At 50.1% G+C, this 15520-nt stretch overlaps 1 protein-coding gene across 2 annotated transcripts in view; it reads right to left on the bottom strand.

Annotated features, from left to right (window-relative positions):
- Positions 1-1708: 1708 nt before the first annotated feature.
- ADGRA2 (adhesion G protein-coupled receptor A2) overlaps positions 1709-15520 on the bottom strand; it is a 105322-nt gene continuing 91510 nt past the window's right edge. The window contains exons 14-19 of one of the 2 annotated variants that reach the window (XM_066639806.1): positions 15156-15364; positions 13353-13480; positions 11632-11755; positions 10613-10758; positions 9135-9224; positions 1709-6620 (exon numbers count right to left, since the gene is read on the bottom strand). In XM_066639806.1, coding sequence (XP_066495903.1) covers positions 5381-6620; positions 9135-9224; positions 10613-10758; positions 11632-11755; positions 13353-13480; positions 15156-15364 — 1937 coding nt within the window. In that variant the 3' untranslated portion in view covers positions 1709-5380. The remainder of the gene's footprint in view (positions 6621-9134; positions 9225-10612; positions 10759-11631; positions 11756-13352; positions 13481-15155; positions 15365-15520) is intronic. The other variant, XM_066639807.1, reaches the window with a different exon arrangement.

The raw sequence follows: 15520 nt of genomic DNA, 5'->3' as shown, positions 1-15520 counted from the left end.
TTTTTGGATGTCTTAAAGAATGTTTATTCCAATAAATACATACATTATTTTTTGATGAATCAGTATCACACTGTGGACGAGGCAAGTCACTGCAAATTTTTCCACTGACTCTTTGCCTGTGTGAGGAGTGTACATTTGTTTTTAATTTGCAGTACCCAGAGCCCATGTGTCTTCTCTCATGACCGTGCTTGTTGCACAGATCTCTCTCTCTTTTTAAACTCAAACTGCCATGTTTGTTCCTGGGGGTAAATACAAGCTTTTCTCCACTCCCCCTTCTTTGCTGTTACTGTAAGAGAACGAGGCAGTTTGATTAGCACCTCTCCCCTATTGCTCATGCCATGTATGGAGATAAAGGAGAGTAGAGTTGTACAGAGAGGCTGGGCTTTTGATTGTTGCCATCTTTTGCAGCTTTGATTTTTCTCCCTAAAGCAGCTCCCTTGAGTGAGCCTTCAATGTAATTGACGAAGTGGCTGGGGCAGTGGTGCCCCCACGGGCAAGATATAGAATGCGGGGGGGGGGGAGCTGAAAAGCCCTGCTCCGTAGGCACTGCTGTGCTTTTGAATGGCAGCTGCAGCAGGGCAATGCAGGAGAGTAGTGTGCCTTCGTCTTCTGCTTGCAGACTTCTCAGACTCCTCTGCTTATTTACTGTAAGCTACAGGATGCTGGACTAGATTGGCCGTCTGGCAGATCCAGCAGGGCCTCTTGTAATGCCCCCCCTCCCCTAGGCTGCAGTGCAGATTTAACACAAGCAGCAGCCTGGCTTGTCTGTCAGCATTTGATGCATTAACGGGCTGTCGAATTACACAGGCCAACATGCATTTTGCTGTCTTAAAAGTTAAGACCTATTCCTGGGTATATTTGGGGTGCCAGTTCCAAAAATGGCACCAGTTTTGACCTCTCGTGTCTAGTTTCAGAGATGCTGCATAGCCTGCACTTTGGCTTCCTCCCAAGGAAACTGCTCGAACTATTCACTGATGAGGCTATGCCATATCTCTGAAATTAAATGTGATAGGCCAGCAGCTGGTGCCATTTTTGGAATCAGCACCCCACATTCATATAAAACCATTGTAATTTTCTAAAAGTTTTTCAGGCCCTCAATTTTGTAGGTCTGTGTTATTGTTTCTCAAGGGGAGCTTTTGGGAGTATCAAGCAAAGGATAGGAACAGCTGTTTCTGTTGCAGTGTGGCTGATGGGTGGTAGCATGTCTTCAGAAATATGTGGGAAGGCAAAATGAGGAACAGACTCAGCAGTGCAGAGAGCCAGCCCAAGACTTTCCTATCTCCCACCCCCCTAAATACCGCACCCTCGGCAGAGCATCTTCTTAACCCCCTTATGTTTGTGGCTTGAACCTAACATGTTGCTTTAAAGATGGAGTACTGCTTCCCTCCCGGACGCTCTGCTCTTGATGACATTCTCATCTGGCTGTAATCTTGGTTCATCATGGGTGTGAAAAAAAATCCCCAACCCTCCTGAGACTTCTCTTTCTCAACAGTACAAAGCCAGAGGCTAGATGCCTGCTCTTCATTTGTAGCGATTTCCTCTTTTTGACTCCACAATAGGGAGGGTGTGAGAATGACACCATCCAAAGGCTTTGCCAACAGCTTTTGATCGCCCGCTGAATGTTTCTGATGCTGTTCTGTTGGGTAGCATTTGAGCCAAATTGCACAACTTGTGTAGCGGGGTTGCTTTAAATTAATAACACCTTTAAAAAAAAATGTATCACAACACATACATTTTCCCCTGGAAACTTGGAAGTTTAGCAGTAAGCGGGGCGAGAGAAAGAGAGGTTTGCTTTCTCAAAAGTAAAATGTAGTCTTTGCAGACACAATGGCATTAAGGACAGGTGTGTGTCTCTCTTTCAGCACAGTGCTTTGCTTTTCCAAAGTTCTTGAGGAGTACCTGATGGGCTGATGTTGTCGCCCCTTTGAGTAGGTAAGCGCAAGGCACACTGATCCACATAGCTCAGAATTGGCTATGCTGATGAGCATAGGGTTTTAGGCAGGGGTCTTTTCTGGTCCTACTGGGAGATACCAGGGATTAAACATCCAAGGTTGGTGCCCTTCTGCACGCAAGGAAGGTGAGCTACCCCCTCGGTGGAGATGAGGAAACCTATCCACAGGAGGTGTCCCACTAAAGAGAAAAAAGATGCTCCTTGTTGCAGGAAAGACACTTTTTGTTTTTTGTACCTGCCCCCAGCCAAAGAGAAGCAACTTACAGCTTGGAAGTTGTTCAAGACAACACACCTTTATCATCTGTCACTGTCATTTCCATTGCAGCCAGTACTTGGCTTTGATTGTGCTTCCACGATGGCTTTTAAAAAAATCAACATTTTGGTAGTTCTCATCTAACCCATAGGGCTAAATATTTCTTTTATAAAGAGGCAGCGAAACTAAATAGTTCCCTCTGGAGGGGTGGGGAAGGAGACCACTCTTAGGTCTCTCGTCATTTTGCAGCCTGAGGGTTTGGATAGGGCCGGTGCAGCCATGAGGCCAACTGAGATTATTGTCTCAGGTGGCAGAAAGGCAGTGCTGTCCCTTGCAATTTTCTTCCCTGAATTCTGGCCCACTGCTCTTGCCTCCACCATGCTCTTTCATCCATGTGATTCCCCTTTTACTTTTAGAATCCAGGGAGTGTGGGGAGCACTTGGGCTGCTGCCTCAGAAACTGGGAGGTCCTGGGCCGGCCCTGTGTTCAATTTACACGTGCAACAGAAGGAGGTGGTCAAATACTGGAAGTTGTAGAATGGTTCATACCATTTTAGACTGTGGGATGGATTGCCATCATACCACTCTAGAAAGCCGTCTCCTGGAAGAAGTTCCCTGAAAATGGAAAACTAGCACATCAGAGAAAGATTCTAGCTCTTGCCTGCTGTGCTGGTTTTCTACTTCTGGGGTGTGTTCAAAACAGGAATTTTTTTTTTTAATGCCTCCCTGCACTTAGTCTTAAATAGGGGAGCCCATTTCCCCACCTTTGCATCTGACCACCTCATTCTGCTGCATGTGTAGAGCAGGCCTCAATGGAGGTGTGCACAGGCTGTTGGTCTGTGCCACGTTTGTGAAACTGAGCAAGTGGAGGAAACGGACAGAGCAAAAAGCTGCTAGCTCCTGTAGCCCACCACCTTACATTTCCCCTCCGTTCCTCTCTTCTTGTTCAGATGTAGAGAGCAGTGGGGGCCTTCAGCAGGGGCTGCACCCTTGGGGAAGTGGAAGGGCACCAGGAGCTCTTATGCTGGCTTTGCTCTGCCTATTTAGATTAGGTAAGAAAACCTGATCTGGATGGCAGCACGGCTGCTCCCCTTTGCAGAGAGAGCTGTCTGCATGGGAGGACTGAGGGCTTGCTCTCATAGCTACTCCAGGCTCATTTTTGATGCAGCACACTCAACACATGTTTCGCTGGTCATGTGATCCCTGGGGTAACTTGGCAAATTAGCCCTTCCGGAGAGGAAAGGGCTGCACTGGTGCATATACAGGCACTCCCATATCGGCAGAGGATAGGTCCCTGCTGCCACCGCAGATACCCAAAACCGCGGACAGCAGCAAACTCTACTCAAATCCCCCCCCTTCGCACTAATGGCTCACCACTTCATTCGCAAACTCTTGGCAAATGTCACCTTTTTCTTCCTTTTGCTTTGGAACAGGAAGTAGACTGTGAAACCTAAACTCCTAGCCGCTAGAGCCGCAATGCTCATAGTAGCAACTGCTGCACATTGGAAATGTGTTCCCCGGTGCGACCGGTGCTTATCGTTCACGTCCTGGCGGTTATCGTTCATGACTTCATGTCTCCAGATTGGGATGACACAATGCTCTGGCCAGTTGCATGTATGGTGCAATGCTCCTGTGGGCATTGCGCCCAGTTTTCCACAAAGACGTGACTGGCTTGAGCATCGCATCGTCCCAATCTGGGCACATGAAGTCCCGCGGTGTTCCAGAATGATAAGCGCTGGTCATGGAAGGGAAGCATTTGGCCGAAACCTGGATCCGGTCCTCTGTGCTAGAAGAACGCTACAGGAAGCAGTAATGAGAGCATTAACAGGACATCCTCTGCTGTCCACTTCCTGTTACTGTTCTCACAATAGCCTCCTGTAAAGTTCCTCTAGCGCAGTGGTTCTCACACATTCAGCACCAGGAATAAGAATCTGTCAGGACACACCGGAAGTGATGTCATGACCGGAAGTGACATCATCAAGCAGGAAAATTTTTAGCAATCCTAGGCTGCAATCCTGCCCACACTTACCTAGGAGTAAGTCCCATTTACTGTCATTGTTAAAAGAATATACATAGCAGCCTGTTAAAAGTATAGATCTGTCACATTTCCCTGCAGTCATATACCATGGTAACATCAAGTCTAATATATGGAAAATAAAATATTGAAATAAATGGGGACCCAGCTGATATTGGCTCACGACCCACCGAGTGGGTTCTGACCCACAGTGCACATGCCTGATCTTGTCTGATCTTGGAAGCTAAGCAGGGTCAGGCCTGGTTAGTACTTGGATGGGAGACTGCCTGGGAATACCGGGTGCTGCAGGCTTATACCATAGTCTTTCGAGACTGAAGGTTGCCAGCCATTTTAAGAAATACTGCTCTAGCAACTAGGAGTCTGGGTCATTGCTGTCTGCTTCCTGTTCTAAAGTGAAAGCAAGAAAAATCTTCCTTTTGCAAAGCGTTTGTGAATGAAGAGAGGTGAGTCATGAGTATGATGGGGTGGGCATGTCCAACAGTTTACATGCAAGTTCAGTGCAGTATCATGGACATTCGGCGGCGTCCACTGCATTAAAGATGAGCCAAAAACAGCTGTGGGAATTGGCCCTGAGCTAAGTGCTAAAGGGAACAAGGTAGCTTTTTTTTTTTTACATAACACTGATTGCTTAACAAGCATAGGCACTTCTGGCAGAGAGCATTTTGCCTATACATATGTACATAAATCTTGGCTTATAAACACACCGCTTTCCTCTGTAGGTTTATACAAAAGCATCTAGGATCTAAGCAAATGCAGGAAGGATTAAAAATAGATGGCAATGCTCCAGGATGCTGTGATTGTCTTTCGCCTCGGGACCTTGGTGCCTCGGGTTCCAGCAAAGAGGGAGGTTCCTGGGACAAAGCACAGCAACAGGACCTGGGTTACTTGGAATTTCAGGGATGAGAAGTGCACTGCATTGCCTAAGGCATGGCAACCTTGCACTCCTAGGCCCTTCTAGTGCCAGATGAAGCATCCCCTCGACTGCAGGTTGGCTGGCAAGGAGTCGGTTGGCTCCTTGCAGAATTGCGAGCCCATACAAAGTGCACGACTGCTACCTCTGCAGCTTGCTCTTGTAGACAGTTCCCAGCTTTCTCGCTGGCTGGCAACCTGCCCCAGGGCTGCAGCTGCCAACTTTGCCCCACCTACACAGTTGTTTCGCTCTTCCAGAGACCTGTTTTCATGCCAGCCGGGCTCTCGGCGCTGGTGAGGTTGATGTCGTACTTGCTTCCCTTCAGGCCTCCATTCTGGTTGGCCGTGTTGAGTGGGAAAGACCTTCTCTTTGCCTCTCTTTCTGCGGCAGCGGCACTGGCCTGGTGCTTGAGGTTGTCTCTGCTGCTGCTCCTCCGCTGGGCGCGAGCAAAGTCCGCCCCCTGCTGGCTGCTGCTGCCTCCGCCATCGCTTACGTCGGACTGCGTCAGAGGCAACTCTAGGTTCAGAACTGTCCCCTGGCGCTGATTGTTCAGGGGGCTGTTCCGGCTGCTTTGGTAACTCTCCGAATGGCTGTTGTGGAGGCTCCCGCTTTCGCTGGTGGGGTGCTCCGAGGAAGGCCCCCGCAGCGCTTTCAAGCGCTGGTGCTTCCCTTCCCGGTACTGCTTAGTCCTGCTTTTGTGGTGCCTGCTGCGGCCGTGCAGGTTGTTGGCGTGCCTGGGGGCAGGGGTGTTCTTGCTGGGGGGAGCCTCCACCTCCTCGTAGCAAGGGGGTTGCAGGGGGTTGTTCTCGGCCTGGCCGAGGGCCACCTGCAAGTTGGTGAGCTTGCAGGGGCCTGGAGCGGAATTAGTACTGCTGGGCGAGGATGAGGATTTGATGGACTGAGCCACCTCAGGGCTGCAGCCAATGAAGACTTGGGAGCCGTCCTCCACTCCCACGCCTGGGTGCACGTAGACTTGCATGGGCAAGGCGTTCCTGTACGACGGGCAGCAGGAGAACCAGGAACTCTGCACATCCCTGCGCCGGGCACAGTGGTGGGCAAAGATGAAAAGCCCCAGCGCCATGGCTGTGACTCCGTAGAGGCAGCTGAAGACAACCTTCAGGAGGAACCAGGGTTGAGACACCGCCATGGCTCCAAAGCTCCAGAGAGTGATGTACAGGAAATGGGTGATCACCAGGGCCCAGAACTGCACCCCCAAGGAGTACACCCCATCAACGTCCACTGCGTGGGGGCTGGAGTTCAGCGTGACGGAGATGGACCCGGAGTCAGTCAAGAAGGTGCTGCTGCCGCCCAGCCGCGGAGGCGTCTCCAAGGGCTTGGGCGTCTCTTTGGAGTTCCTGGCTTGACACTGCAAGCTGATCCCGGCACACAGGAAGTAAATCCAGGTGATGAGGAATATGAAGGCCACGGGGACGTAGAAGGCCCCAATGCTTGGCCTGCAGGCCAGCCAGCAGCTGCACAAAGAGGGAGGGAGAGGAAAAAAGAAAGAAGTTCAGTGAAGTATTCACTCTACAGGGGTGAACACTCTATAGGGGTGAAGGGGTCACTCTAGCCCAGCAACTAGAAGGAAATTATTGCATTGTGAGCTAGAAATGCTCGTTTTTGGGGACAAATGTGCTGGAATGTTCTCTTGCGCAAAAGGGGAGACTAGCTCACACCTCTGCACTGGGCTAAATGATCTTCCAGATCACACTGAAACATTTTGGAACTATGTGGTTTGCCCTGACTTGGTGGGTTGGTGCAGCCCTTCTTGAAGGGCTGGTTCAGGTGATGTTTTATCGCCTGAACCAACTCCCTGACTTGAGGATGCTAAGAATGTGCACATATCCTGACTTCTTCCCCATCCTTTCCCTGTTAGTTTTCTACTTGTGGGTGGGGGGTAGGCATCTATACTTGCTTAAGAACATACGAACAGCCCCACTGGATCAGGCCATAGGCCCATCTCGTCCAGCTTCCTGTATCTCACAGCGGCCCACCAAATGCCCCAAGGAGCACACCAGACAACAAGAGACCTGCATCCTGGTGCCCTCCCTTGCATCTGGCCTTCTGACATAGCCCATTTCTAAAATCAGGAGGTTGCAAATACACATTATGGCTTGTAACCCATAATTGATTTTTCCTCCAGAAAATTTGTCCAATCACCTTTTAAAGGCGTCTAGGCCAGATGCCATCACCACGTCCTGTGGCAATGAGTTCCACAGACAAACCACACGCTGTTCTTCTAAAAGCAGAACAGTATAATTATCCATTTTAGGAAAAAAAAAAATGATTGCTTGTATCTGAAAAATAAGGCTGAACTTAAGATTCTGTGTTATGCCCACCATTACTGCCTGGAAAAAAATTAGAAAATTAATGAGAGAAACTAATTGGGAAAGGAAGGAAATAGCCAGGACAGGTGTACAGTGTGATTCAGAAAGTATGTTGTGTAGGGCTTCTTTGCTGGGGTAAAGTATTGTCTGAACTGGCCCCAAGAGACCAAGGTATAGGCTGAGTCAGGTAAGATCTACACATTTCCTTAATTCGATCACCCTGCAGATTGGAAGCCTTGGGGGGTTTAAACCCTACTAGCTAAGCTGTTTCTGGGTCACAGTGTAGGTCTGCAGAATGGCTTACCTAGGAAGCTGCCTCACCCCGAGTCTGATCATTCATCCCTCTAGGCCAGTACAGCTGGACCTTGGCATCAGCAGGGGTTCTATTCTTGGGACTCTTGTGGATGCAGAAAAGAGTGGATAATCAAATCCATGGTTGGTCCCTACAGGGGACCGCCGAATGCGACTGCAGCTGTGCTCTGGTTGCACCCAAAGGGTGTTCTGAGGCTCAGGGAGGTCACGTGTGGCCTCCCCATGTCTCTGAACACCTGCAGGAGGCATCTAAAATTGTTAAGGGATCATCCCCGGGGCTGCTGATAATTTGCAGCCTGGATAGGAGCAGGCCCTGAAGCCTTGGCCTGACTAAGCCAGCACAGCATCCTGGGAGCTAAGGATGATGGAATATCTGGTGAGACATACCAGGTGACTGTTACCTGTGTGTGTGTGTGTGTGTGTCACCACATGCAATGTCAGAGTGACTTGGCAGTTTTTACTGTGCTCTGATTGGCTGTCACTCATATAAATTCCAGCAGGAGCAAGCTGGGTTGTGGGAGATGCAGAGTGGATTTTGTGCCGAAGGCTACGTCAGTGTGAACCGTGAATCATGTACTGTTTGGACTGTTGCTGTTGTAAATATTGTACATAGTAAAGAGGCGTTGCGTTTGGTGGAGGACTTCTGCCTTGTGTCGTCTTTGTCGCCGGGAGTGTGTGTGCTCTAACCTTGAGAGATACGCAAGCCGAGCAGCCGGACAGCAGCTAGCTGCGTGAACTTCTCTCCAGCTCGCAACAAAGACACACATCTGGTTTTGCAAAAATGCTGCTATTTGCTTACCAGGGATAGTATTAGCAGCCATTCTGGTCATGCATACGCATTCCCAGAGATGGATTTCAGAAAGTTGGATAGCAGTGCCTTTATGCTGGGCTGCATACGTGTCCCCAAACTGGGTGTAAAGCAGGAGGGCCAATTTGCCATCAGGGTTATTCTTTCCAAAAATGGAGCAACAGCTCAGTAGTGTCACTAAGGGGGAGGCAGATACAGTGCCCTGGGTACCACGTGCTGAGGAGTGTCACAGTATCTCCTCTTCTACAGGCACCTGGAGCAGCTGTGAGCTTCTCTGAGCGGCCGACCACCATTTTTGCTTCTTTCAGTGAAAAAATGGTCAGCTTCTCAGAGTAGCACACCAATGCTCCAAGTGCCCGTGTCCTGGACGTAATTGGCAGTGACATCATCGGGCCCCCCAAATTCTCAGTAAGGCACTTCCAGGGTGGGGCAGGGAGGGAAGATGTCAAGTGCTGCAGCCCCAGGTGCCAGAGGGGTCTGCTACATCAGTGCTACACCTATGAAGCCTCAGCACATAAAACAGGGTTGCAGTAACTTACTAAGACTCGCGATCCCCATAATTGTGGATATTGACGGCGGCTGTAATCCCACAGATGATGAGCGGGATCCCGCCTGCAATCAGGTAGAACCTGCAATACAGAGGGGGAACATGGTTGGTCCATTTGTCCTCCCAAAAAGGGAATGCACTCCTGGTGCAAAGGTAATGAGACCGGAAGCTGCTGACTCACCCCTATAAGTGCTGACTCACCGGTGCTGACTCACCACTATAAGCAGACAAGAGGCAACTTTTGAGCCCAATTCTATGAACATCCAATCAGAAGTAAGTCCCATCAGAGTCATGGCTTCGTATGTGTGGATAGGATTGCAGCCTTTACTGTGACAGTCTCTTAAATTTAGTAGGGAGAGAGCTAGTGGCCCAGCATAATGTCTTTCCCAAGAGCTTTATGCTGGTTTCGCCAGTGTGATTGCTTTTAGACTGTGAGCCTTTCTTAGGACACAGAAGCATCTTCTCATTCCTTTCGCTACGTAAACCTGCTTTGTGAAATTTTTTTGGCTGAAAGGCATTATTATTTCCACAGTTTCGGGACCACTACTGGGAAAGCTATGCTTCTCATCAGTGACACTTGAAGCTAGCCATTTTCAACCCCTGTGCCATAGCACATTAGTGTGCCGTGAACGGTCTGCAGGTGTGCTGCATGGGTTTAGGGAGGGCCATATCTTAGTAGGGCCATTGGGGGATGTGAGCCTCCCCCCCCCCACCAGCAGTGGGGTGTGCCTTGTCAATTGTCCAAAAACTGATTATGTTCCCTGATAATTTTATTACCTTCTCAGTGTGCCATGAGATGAAAAAGATTGAAAACCACTGCTTTAAGCTCCCTGATTAATGGAACATGGTTGTTGTTAATGAATTGATATTCACAATATTCTACACTTGAAAGGAAGCAATCCACTTGCTCAGTGCAGGTGCTTTTGGCAGGCAAAGCTTTGCACTGGGACCCCATGGTCTCTTGGCTGCCACCTCCTCCTATTTTCCCCCACTCCCAGCCAATGGGGGTCTCTCTTAGAGGCCTATGATGATCATGGACTTCTGGAGGATACTCCCATTTGTAAGAGGGGGTACTGGGTGCAGTGGTAGCAGAAGTCGCTCAGGTGATTTGTGCCATCACAGCCCCCCATCAGGTGGACCTTCTAATGATTGTGGCCTCATGGGCAGTGCCTGAGCTTCAGCCGGACACCATCCCTGCACCTGTTGAAGGAGCAGGAGCAACATCCTGAACTGAACTAAGCGATCCTGGAGAGGGGCTTCTCTTGTAGAGCTGGCCTCGGGAAGGGGGGGTCTGGTAAAGGCCAGGATTTCCAGTAACTTGGCAGATGTGCAGCAGGGATCTTAGTAACCCAGATGTTCGGCGATGTTGTCATCACCAAGTATGTGGAAACTGTGTCATGATGTTGCACCAAGACACAGGGAATACAGGCCAGGGCACACATTTCCTGCGAGCCCCTTCTTTGACTATACCGTAACATTGGACGAGGGGGTGGCTGGGGCACGTCCCCCTCCTGCTGCGATGGGGCCTTCCAGGTGGCCTCCTTGTAGATCACTCTCGCCATCACCACCATCCACAGAAGGGTAGACAAGGAAGAGTAGTGGAGAATGATGCCAACCTGCAGGAAAGGAAAGCCGTTTCACTTGATGATACAAATAGTTCCAAAGACGGGTCATTCCAAAGGGAGGTCATCCTTTCCTTGCTTTTTTAGCTACTGCACAGATGTCTTACAGTAGGCCTACTCTTAGAAGAGAGAGTTCCTGTCCTTGCTCACAGAGGAAGGAATATGCCTTTAAGACTGCACCATCACCTGCAGTTTTTCCAAAGCAGCTGCTGTACAAATAACTATGACACTGCCCTGTGTATTGCACCATCCTTGGAAACTGTTGGGACACTGCCACTGATTCAAAGTAAGACAGCCCAATCCTATGCATGTCTAGTTGGTAATAAGTCCCATTACACAGGCCTACAAAATTGAGGGTCGCAAGAGTTTTTCCCAAACTTATGGTGGTTTGATATGAATTTGGGGTGCCTATTTCAAAAACGGCATCCGTTTTGCCCTATCACGTCTAGTTTTGGAGATATAGTATAGCCTCATTAGTGATGGGTTCAAGCAGCTTCCTCATGAGGAAGCCATGGTGTAGGCTTCCTCATGAGGAAGCTGTTTGAACCATTCACTAAAGAGGCTATGCTATGCCTCCAAAAACTAGACGTGATAGGGCAAAACGGATGCCATTTTTTGAATCGGCACCCCAAATATGCCATTGGTGTAAAGTTTAAGGAAGCAAAATGTGTGCTGGCCTGTGTTATAGTCAATGGGGCTTACTCCCAGGGAAGGGTGTATAGGATTGGAGCCTTGGAGCCCAGTCCTTTGGGCCCTGGGGCTCAGCTTGCTTGCTGCCTGATGCAGGAGTGGAGAAGCGCATGAGTGGTGTGCACCTGAAGGGCTTCGAGTCAAGGCTCACCTGATCCTCTTCCTGGCCATACTCACCGCTTGACAGATGACCAGGTAGTTAGTCAGGGTGATGCCACCAGCAAACACAGCAGACGTCATGGCAATGTGAAAGCAGAGGTTCAGCAGCATGTGCCAACACTTGCGCGATATGTGAATGGTGCTGGAAGAGAGACCCAGGGGAAGTGGGATTAGGGAATCAGGAATTCAAGCAAGCCAGGAAGCACAGATGTTTGTGAGCAGGAGGGGGCAGAATCCCCCCTCCCTCCCAGTGCCTGTGGGGGAGCACCAAATACATCACCCTCTTTTGTACACTGCACTTTCCTGCACCAAACCCTTTGCCAACAGGGCCCTAACTCACCAAGTTTGACCCTGTTCACTAGGATCTGAAGAGAGCAACGGAGTGGAAGACGAAATGTGGAGGGGAGAAGAGTGGTGGGCTTATCTCCTCCATCTTCTCTGCCCCCCCCATGTTCTCTCCCCCTCTCCCTCCCTTTTTTCCAATCCAGGGAACTGGAGGAGCGATGGAAGCATGTAGCAGCTGCCCCATATGAATCTGCTGACGGAGAGCCCAATCCTATGCACGTCTACTCAGAAGTAAGTTCCATTGCAGTCAATGGAGCTTACTCCCAGGAAAGTGTGGATAGGATTGGGCTGCCAGGCAGTTGTCCCAGTCAGCCTCTTAGAAAAGGCCAGAATTCTAATCCCAGTGTCTTGGCTGCTGTTGATTTCTGATGTAGACCCAACACATTATAGTCCTTAGGACAATGGTTCTCAAACTGGGGTGTTGTGACACCCCAGTCAGAGCCTTGGCCTCTTCCCCCTTAAGGGGTGGGGGAGGCAGCAATGCAATTGCCAGGATTGCGTCGCTTTGGAGGGGCTTGGCTGCATTCACCACAGCTGACAGCAGCCTTCCAGGGGTGCAGGGAGTCCTGCACCAGCCTCTGCAGAGTTCCCCAACATGTGGAGACTGAAAATTCAGTTTCAAAATCGTAAAGCAGACGTGGGTTGTGATCATTAGTTTTACAGTTTCTGCATGTTGGGGAGCCCTGCAGAGGCTGGTGCGGGACTTCCCACACCCCTGGAAGGCTGCTGTCGGCTGTGGTGTGTGCAGCCAAGCCGCGGCACCCCTCCAAAGTGACGCGATCCCGGTGATCGCTGCCTCCCCCACAAGAACTTAACTGAGGAGCTCAAACTTCCTGAGAGTTTGAGAACCGCTGCCTTCGGAAAATGACCACCTGGGAGAATGACTGTATGTTCATTTTGAAAGTCAGTTCAAGAGTGGTTCAGCTGATACTCAGGCCAGCCCCTTTAAACATGTGGAGAAGGCGCATGGGTTCACCTGCCTCTCCCCCTCTCCCACCCAACCTGCTGTAACCTCACTTAATCATGCAAGGGGGTGCTGATTGTCTCAATGCACAATTTAAATACTACAAATGACCCCTTGCAGCATGATCAAGGGGGTAGAAGAGATGTGTCTGTGCTCTCTTCCCATGTGATTAAAGTGGCTAGCTTGGCCTATTGCCCAAAATGGCCCAGCGGTCAAACTCCTCAAAGATTGCAGAGTACCAATCATGTGGACAGCTGTATGCGTGTGAAACGTACCACGGGACTGGTACAGTCATGCACAGATTCCACACTTCTTACAGATCGCACAGCACCCCGAATATCCCGTGTGCCCAGGCCACCAAACCGTGTTGAAATTCTGATGCTCTTTCCAGCCGACAGAGGTCCTCCACTGGCTTAAGGAGGAAAGTCACCTGTGGTTGATGATGTAGGTGATGATCGTGGCAAAGAGGAACAGCAGGAGGAGGGCCGTGCAGGTATAGATGACAGGGTGCAGCACCTCGACTGGGCTCTGTGACTCTCTTGGGAAAGTGCTCAGCTCCTGAAGGTGAAAAGATGGTTCCGTGATGTGCCCTGTTAGACAGGTCAGGAACTAAAAGCAGCTGAGTGGGGCAAAAGAGCTGGTGAAAGGCTCCCCTTCATGAAGGTCACTACATTGTACTATGTTCACAGCAGTTCTAAGGAAGGCCTTGCCAGTGGGTGAGAGAGTGGAGCAATCTAAAATAGGGAAGTCAAACATAAGGCCCATGGACCGGATGCTCTTTATTTGGCCCCCGGGCTCTCTCAGTACCATCATCAGTTGCTCTTAGTTGTACTGAGTTGTCACTGCTGACAGGGTGACCTGTATGATAACTGGGTTCTCGTATGTCTTGAAAATATGATCAAGATTTGCATATTTTCTGTTCATTTGGAGGTCCTAAGTGAGAAAAAAGTGCTTATTTCTGGTCATGACCTGCTTAATGACATCACTTCCGGCCCTCAGCAGACATCATGAATGCTACTTGGCCCAAGTTTGACATCAGTGGTCTAAAACAGTGGTTCTCAAGCGTTTACCCACTTTTTAGAATGAGAAACGGTTTTGGCCCACTGGAGGTGATGTCATGACCGGAAGTGACATCATCAGGTGGGAAAATTTTTAACAGTCCTAGGCTGGGATACTACCCACACTTACCCAGGATTGACTATCATTGTTAAAAGTACATACATAACAGCCTGTTAAAAGTACAGATCTGTAACATTTCCCCAAATGCAGTCACATACTAGTCTAATACGTTAAAAATAAAAGATTGAAATAAATGGGGACCCACCTGAAACTGGCTTGCAACCCACCTAGTGGGTCCTGAAACACTGGTCTAAAAGGTTCAGCTCACAACAGGGATTCCAAAAAGGTCAGGTGGAGAGAGAGATGACTTTGGGAGTCAGACGTTCCTTGGAAATGAGTTTTCTGCCTCCCAGCAAAAGGGTTTGGATAAAGTGTGCTATTGGAAGACAACATCCAGGGCAGAGATGGAGATGGAAAGATAGAAAGTCCTGGGTTTTGGGGAGCTGTTGGATGAGATGAATTTAGCAGACCCAATAATTACTACAATTCAGAGGGCAGGCAAGGAAGACAAACCAGCAGGCTGCCTGCCCGAGTAAGCGTGAGGGGAGGTGACCAGAAGAAAGAACAAGCAGTTCTGGGGTGCAGTGGAGCTCTCCAGGGCACTGGGGTCTTCATAGCTCCCAGGCAATGCAGAGCCAGGGGCAGAGAGCTGTGAACCAAGACACCAGCAAGCACTGGGTGGGGGGTTGCTCAGTGCTAGAGCACCCACTTTACATGCAGAACACCCTAAGGTAATCCCCGACATTCTTCAGGTAAGGCTGATAAAGACCCTGGAAGAGATACAGCCAGTCTGTGTAGATAAGAGTTACAGATCTCGATGATTCTGCCTTGATAAAAGGCAGCTTCCTTTACTTTTCACAGTCACATTTTTACACCACCCTTCCTCCAAGGAGCTCAGGGCACTGTACATGTCCTCACAACAACCCTGTGAGGTAGGAGAGGCCGAGAGATGGTGACTGGCCCAAGGTCACCCAGGAAGATCCATGGTTGAGTGGGGATTTGAACCTGGATCTTCCAGGTCTCAGTTCTACACCAGAACCACGACACCATCCGTGCCCGTCTGAAAAGTCCGGGAACCCCATCAGGGCCGCTCCCCACCCTGTCCCCAGCTTACCATCAGCACGGCGATGTTGCTGAGATGCTGACAGCTCACGGTGGTGATGTTGGGCTCCAGGCCGAGCAGGTGGCAGCCTTCCGCCCTCCAGCCGCCGTAGCCAGCCAGAACGTCAAAATCCCAGTAGGCAGCTGTCCGGTCGGTCCCCTCGCCCAGGTGCCGCAGCGAGATGACGAGGGGCTCGGTGAGATTGCTCACTCCGCAGCCATCTGGGAAGGGGGAGAGAAAGCTCAGAGGCTGCAAGGACCTGTCTGTGTGCAGCAACTTCAATCAACCCTTTCCTGATCATCCGGCTCCATGCAGCAATGGGATGTGTGTGGGCATGGAGTGGGGAGAGGCCGTGGGGGGGTTGGTTCTTTGTCCCA

Source organism: Tiliqua scincoides, chromosome 11, assembly GCF_035046505.1.
Source record: "Tiliqua scincoides isolate rTilSci1 chromosome 11, rTilSci1.hap2, whole genome shotgun sequence".
NCBI classification, from domain to species: Eukaryota; Metazoa; Chordata; class Lepidosauria; order Squamata; family Scincidae; genus Tiliqua; species Tiliqua scincoides.
This window is presented reverse-complemented; position numbering and strand designations above follow the sequence as displayed.